The 6,000-nt window shown below is 50.8% G+C and overlaps 1 protein-coding gene across 1 annotated transcript in view; it reads left to right on the top strand.

The window, feature by feature from the left end:
* Positions 1 to 248: 248 nt before the first annotated feature.
* WNT7B (Wnt family member 7B) overlaps positions 249 to 6,000 on the top strand; it is an 89,717-nt gene continuing 83,965 nt past the window's right edge. Inside the window, exon 1 of the mRNA XM_074825630.1 lies at positions 249 to 480. Within this exon, the coding sequence (XP_074681731.1) occupies positions 398 to 480 (83 nt within the window). The 5' untranslated portion in view covers positions 249 to 397. The remainder of the gene's footprint in view (positions 481 to 6,000) is intronic.

The following is a 6,000-nucleotide window of genomic DNA, read 5'->3' as shown; positions in this document are numbered from 1 at the left end:
GGAGAGTTACAGAGAGAGGGAGAGAGAGAGAGAGAGGCACTTTCTGCCATCCAAATCCCTTAAACCATCCTCATTCCAACACGAGAACCCACTGTAACAACTTCCAACCACTGAGACATGACAGGCAGGAGCCCAGAGGCAGCAGCAGCAGCGAGAGCAGCAGCAGCAGCACATACTCTGCACAGGGAGCAGCATTAGCACCAGGGGAATACTAGACACAACAATACAAACAAACAAACAAACAAACAGACAAAGCCCCCCCAAGCCCAAGGGACTGGATTCCAACTCAGATTCAAGCCACAGCTGACACCAAAAAGGGTGGGGAATTACGACCAGGGGGGGCCAGAAAGGAATAACCAAGGAAGCGAACTCCAAGAGTTGTAAACGGGATTCAGCCATGATCCTTTTTTCATCTCGCAGTGTGTTACTCTCAGTGTATTACCCTCAGATTTTCCTCATCCTTACCAGTGGGAGTTACCTGTAAGTGATCCAGATTTTTTTTTTTTTTTTTTTTTCTCTCTCTCTCTCAAAATACTGTTTGAAAATGCCCCCGCTAAGCAGCTACCTAGGGGCAAGGCGAGCAGAGGGAGCCGGGAGAAGCCGGTGCGTGGCGGTGCCGGTGCCGTCGCTGCTGCTCGGACCCTGCCCGGGGGAAGGTACAAACCGCCAGGTAACTCCCGGGGCTGCCCCGACGGCGGGGACCGGGGCCCGGCGTGCCCGCAGCGGGGGCGGCGCGGCGACGGGGCACACGGAGCGGCCGGCGGCTCCCCTGGGGACTCCGACCCCGACTCCTCCTCCTGCCAAAGCGGAGATGGGCATCGCTCGCCGGGGGGGGGAAGCGTGTTTCTGCGCGGAGAACCCCGAGGAGCCGTGAAAAAGGGAGGCGGATGGGGGAAGGGGGGGTGCTGCCAGCGACCGGCCCCGCAGCCCGGGGAGAGCCCCCGGCCGCGGAAGCTCTTAGGAGCCGGTTGCTTTGGCTCCGGAGGGATCTCCAGTCCCGCAGTTAGAGCTGGCTCCAGGACCTTTTCCTTGTGAGGAAGGGGGTGGAGGTAGGGGTGGGGGAAATGAGAGTCGGTGGGTGGGACTGCAAGGAGTTTCGGTCTCTCTCTCTCTTTTTTTTTTTTTTTTTTTTTTTTTTTTTTTTTTTTTTAATATCTATATCTGTATCTAACGTTGCGGTGGATAAGTTAGCGGCTCGGCTAGTCCGTGCCGGGCTGCGGAGAGGGTGTTCGCCGTCGTGCTTCGGCAGGTCCCTGTCCCCGCCGGGTGCTGCTTTAAGGGGCCGGGGTGGCGGGTCGGGGTCCCCGCGGTGCCGAGGGGGGGGCCGGGGCCGCACGCCGGAGCCCGGAGGGTGTGGGGTGTGTGGGGGGGTGCCGGGCGGCTGTCAAGGGCTTCTCCTCTCCCCAGCTCCGGGCGAGACCCGACCACGCTGGGGTGGCGGCCGTGGGGAGGGCGCCAGGGGCGGCAGGTTCCCCCCGGGCCGGTGGAGCCGGTTTAAAACCGGGGACCCTTCTCCCCCCTCCCTGGAGCATCCCCCCCCCCCCCCCAAGCCCAGGCTCGGGGATCGGGCCCGGGGGAGCGTAGCGGGTCCGGCCCGGGGGTGGCCGCGGTAGAGGGGATCCCCTCGGCTCGGGCGGGGATGGAGAGGGGGGGACCCCCCGCTTCGGTGGCCCCGGCCTCGCGTTCCCCTCGGCTCCGGGCTGGTTTCCCGTCTCTCCCACCCCCGCGCCGAGCTCGGATCTTTTCGTACCCCGGTGGGTGCAAAATTTGAGCTCCTACCGCTGAACTGTCTGTGGATTTATATAGTTCTCTGTCTTTTTATTTATTTATTTTTTTTTCCCCTATGTATGCACATAAACCAGCACGTGTGCGTGGGTTCCTCCGTGTGTGTGCGCGTGTTTTCTGTGGGCTATGGAAAAAAATAGAACCCACCGCTGTGGAAGAAAAGTAGGAATAAACACACCCATAAAAAGAAACTAAACGCTTATTTCTACATTCTTAATTCTTAATGAAATGCACATGCCTTGGCTACCGATTTTTAAAGGCGCTTGATTTATGGAAGCACGTTAGCTTTAATTCGGTTGGATGCTCCTGATTAAACCGAATAGCCAGAGCTGCCTGTTTCTGCTCACAGGAGGGAGATGTCTGCTGGTAGGTGACCATAGTTTGTTAAAAAAAAAAAAAATAAAATATTGCAGTGCTATCTTTTTCTTAAAAAAAAAAAACAGGAGGAAGGAGTCGTAATAAATAAATAAATACACCCTTTTAATATAAGCGTAGCCATATTTTTCTCAAAACCGTAGGAAATTACTATCCTACAAAGTTTTCCTTCTATAAATAGTTCAAATCTTGAAACAAAAGTTTTAAACCGCACACCAGATGCTGGGATGCTAGCGGTTTCCCTTGCTGTGTGACATAATTATAAGGTCCGAAAGCAAAAGCTATAGAAGTATAATAATAATACTAAGGCGACTGCTGAGGGGAAATACAAGGGAAGCAATGCCTGCTTTATTTAGAGCGAACTGCTTGGGGATCTTTTGAACGCTGCCCCGCGACAATGAGGAGTTGTTGCGGAGAAATAATGCTCCCTCGGCTTTCCCTGGGCCATCCCCAGTTCACCCCCCCAGCGGCAGGTCACTGGGAGCTGGACCGGCGGAGGCTATTGCAGTCCAGCAGAGCAGAAGGGAAAGGGATCAGGAGGTGAAACCCAACAAAGCGGAGCCCCAAACCCAGGCGCACCTCCCTCCCTCCCTCCCTCCCTCCCTCCTCCATCCATCCATCACTCCAGAGGGACGGAGCAGCGCACCCGGAGCCGGTGGGGAGAGGCTCCCCGGGACCCCCCCCCCCCCCCCCACGCCGTGTCACCCCCGGCCGGGCTTGCTGCATCTCAGCTCTGTGTGTGTCCCCCCCCCCCCTCTGCCGCCCCCCGGTAAGCGGGGAACGGCAGCGGGGAGAACCGGGCGCGCTGCGACGCTTCGCCCCGCTCCCGTTTGAAAGTTAAAAGCAAGAGGAGTTATTTCAGTGCTTAATGGATAGTAGCCGAGCGAACTTGTGGTGTTTATCTTGTGGGTAAATATACTTCTCTGGCTTCCTAATAGCAGCTTTTGAAGATTAAAGCATAGTAGAGCCTGTTCGAGCATTATCTGGGTCTGCTGCCCTTGCTCTCTGGAGGGGAGGATGCTCCCCAAGCTGCTAGTTAGTGAGTTCTCATGGACCGTCAAGGGTTATGATCATTTTGCCCGAGATCTCCCTCATCTTTTGGGTATGGGAACAACTCCTCGGCTTCGGAGTTTCTGGTCCTTCGGGATAAAGACGAACCTACCAGGGACAGTGCGTAGCGGACGAGCAAAGCGACTGCGGGGTGTCGGTGCTCTGTCCCTCTCGGTGCGTGTGAGTTGGGGCGGGGAGGGGGGCACCGTGCAGCTCCGTTATTCTGCTAGAGAATCTGTGAAGCAAAAATCCTGTTGTGAGGAAACAGGAATTTTCAGAATGAAAAAAAGGCAGTGATGAAATGAAATTTCATTCTCAGAATGAAAAAGGCACCGGGGCCTCGGTGTTTTGTGTGCACTAGCGGGGAAGAAGAAAGTGAAGTTATGGTAGACTACATCCAAAATTAAAGAACCAATTCCTCTATAAAAATGATTTCTACACTGTAGGTATGCTCTCTGATAAAGTAATCTTTGGCGTGCTTGCCTACTAAACTTTGGCCCTCTGAGACACTGTAAACATTTTTACAACCAGAAACAATTAGTGTCTGACTTTTTTGAAAAGAAAACTGTAGCTAGAATAGCTGGTAGTAGGATGATTGATGCATTGTAATGCTCTGGACATATTTTGGTAATCCAATTATATATTTAAAGTATAAAACTGACATTTAATAATATCGATGTAATTAGTATAAATGTCTAAAAACCAGGATTATATATAATACTGTCTGGCACCGTTTCTTGCAGTCCATGTTTGAGTGTGCATGTGTCTCTACACATATAGATATTTAGCTTCTTCTAAAGAGGATGGTGCTAGTCTAACTTTCCATTCGTGTACTCCTTTCACTGTTCATCTTCTTTAGGGTTGGATGCATTCACCAGCAATGTGAGAGTCGGTTCCTAAGCATCTTATTTCAGGGATTATCTGCTGGTACATAGACAGAGTTAAATCAGTTATTTGCTATAAGGCAATTGGGAATAACTCGTCAGGGAGAGTGTCTGTAGGTAGTAATAGCAGTATAAATCTTCAAAGCGGCTATGTATTCTAACACCACAATACAGCTGATAATTTGTATTAGTGAGTAGATATTACTGGCTGGGTAGGAAACGTAGAGGGAGAAAAAACCCCTCTGCACCTTTTGCATCTGTTTTGCTGGTGCTCCCTGGCCCTCACCATTCCATGTCCTTTATGACGGGGCTTCTCCACACTCGTGGGAAGCGGGTGAGAAGGAACGCATGTTTTGCATATGCCTACAGGAAAGTACTCATTCCTAATCCCTAAAGATTAAGAGTGCTGGAGCCAGTCCCCGAAGCTCGTCTCTTAATCTGTGCAGCGCGGGAGGGAGCTGCACAAGCAGAGAACAGCCGGCAAAGCCTTCAAGGGGGCGGCAGGCACGGCTCCACCATTAATATCAGCCAGCGTGACTGATGCTCCCACAGTAGCTGATACAGGCAGGGCTACAAGGCTGACACACGCTTCCCATCCTGGTTAGATCAGGGCTGTGTCGACCTCTGTGATAAAACTGGCTGTCAGGGGAACAGGATTGTCTCTGGCTCAGGTCACCGGACTGCGGCGTAAATCCATCATTCCCCTGCTTTTGCACCTTGTTCATCTTATAACTGAGACTGTCCGCTCCTTAGGGCAAGCTCGCTCACTCTCTCAGCCTCTGTTTGGGCAGTGTCCCATGCCTGAGGAGAGCTCTGTTGAGATCCTTAGATACTCCTTTTACATGGCACTGTCATAATAGTAATCTGTAAAAGGATTTGGAATAGGACTTCAAATTTACTGTCCCCCAGAGATGTGTTGGCTTAGAAACCAAACAGGTGAACCTCCAAAGGGTATTGACTATTTTCAGGATCACCTAAAGCTAATGCTTTTTCTCAGCTGAAACAAGATAGATAAAGAATATTTTCATGCTGGTCTGCCATAATGGCCGTGAGCTTGGCTTACCTGCCCGATACTGGCTATTTCCATGTATTGAAGCAGCCACACAAAGATGGGAGTGTGATTGTGATATGACTTCTTGGTATCTCTAGAAGATAAAGACCACCATTTCTCTGAGAGACCCAGGCTAAAATTCCCTGTCTAAAACCAGCAGAGCTTTGGTAAATCTGTGACTGGCCACCCCTCTCCCTGCTGTGGCCTAGGCCAAGCACTCAGGTCCTGAATATCCTTGAATCCAAATGCATTTGGATGTAGGCAACTCTGTCAATCCTTTGTGGCAAACAGGTTCTGTGAATTAGATGTCTAGCATGCCTTAAAATTGAAAAAAAAGTAGTGACTTAAATAATTATAAGGAAAGGTGGCAGCATCCAGCCAGGATGTCGGCGTGGAATTATTATGTATGTTGCATTATTAACATAATATAACAAGTGGGTATAAAGCAACACGAAATATTCAGGTGAGTAGGTAAGACTGAATGCAGATATGCTCACATATTAAACAAAGAAGGAGGCTAAACCCACAGAAGACAATATTTCAAAGGAGGTATTAAAGAGCTAAACAAAGCGAGCTGCAATTTCACAGTTAGACTGACAAACGTATTTCCTGCAATGGAAAAAACGCACCATGTGTACCTGGCAATATGGGATGCTAAAGGCAGAACGGTGCTAAGTGTTTTTTCCGTGCATGGGACTGCATCGTTTGGACTAGAATGCTGTCAGAGAGATTCCTAACCCCCAAAATACAGTTCAGCCCTCTAGTCCTCCCAAGCCACCACAAGCAACAGAAAGCTGGGACCAGCTATAGATCAAAGGAGTTCTGCAGACGTGCTGACACCACGCGTTACAGAAC

This window comes from Strix aluco, chromosome 5 (genome assembly GCF_031877795.1).
Source record: "Strix aluco isolate bStrAlu1 chromosome 5, bStrAlu1.hap1, whole genome shotgun sequence".
Lineage (NCBI taxonomy): Eukaryota > Metazoa > Chordata > Aves > Strigiformes > Strigidae > Strix > Strix aluco.
This window is presented reverse-complemented; position numbering and strand designations above follow the sequence as displayed.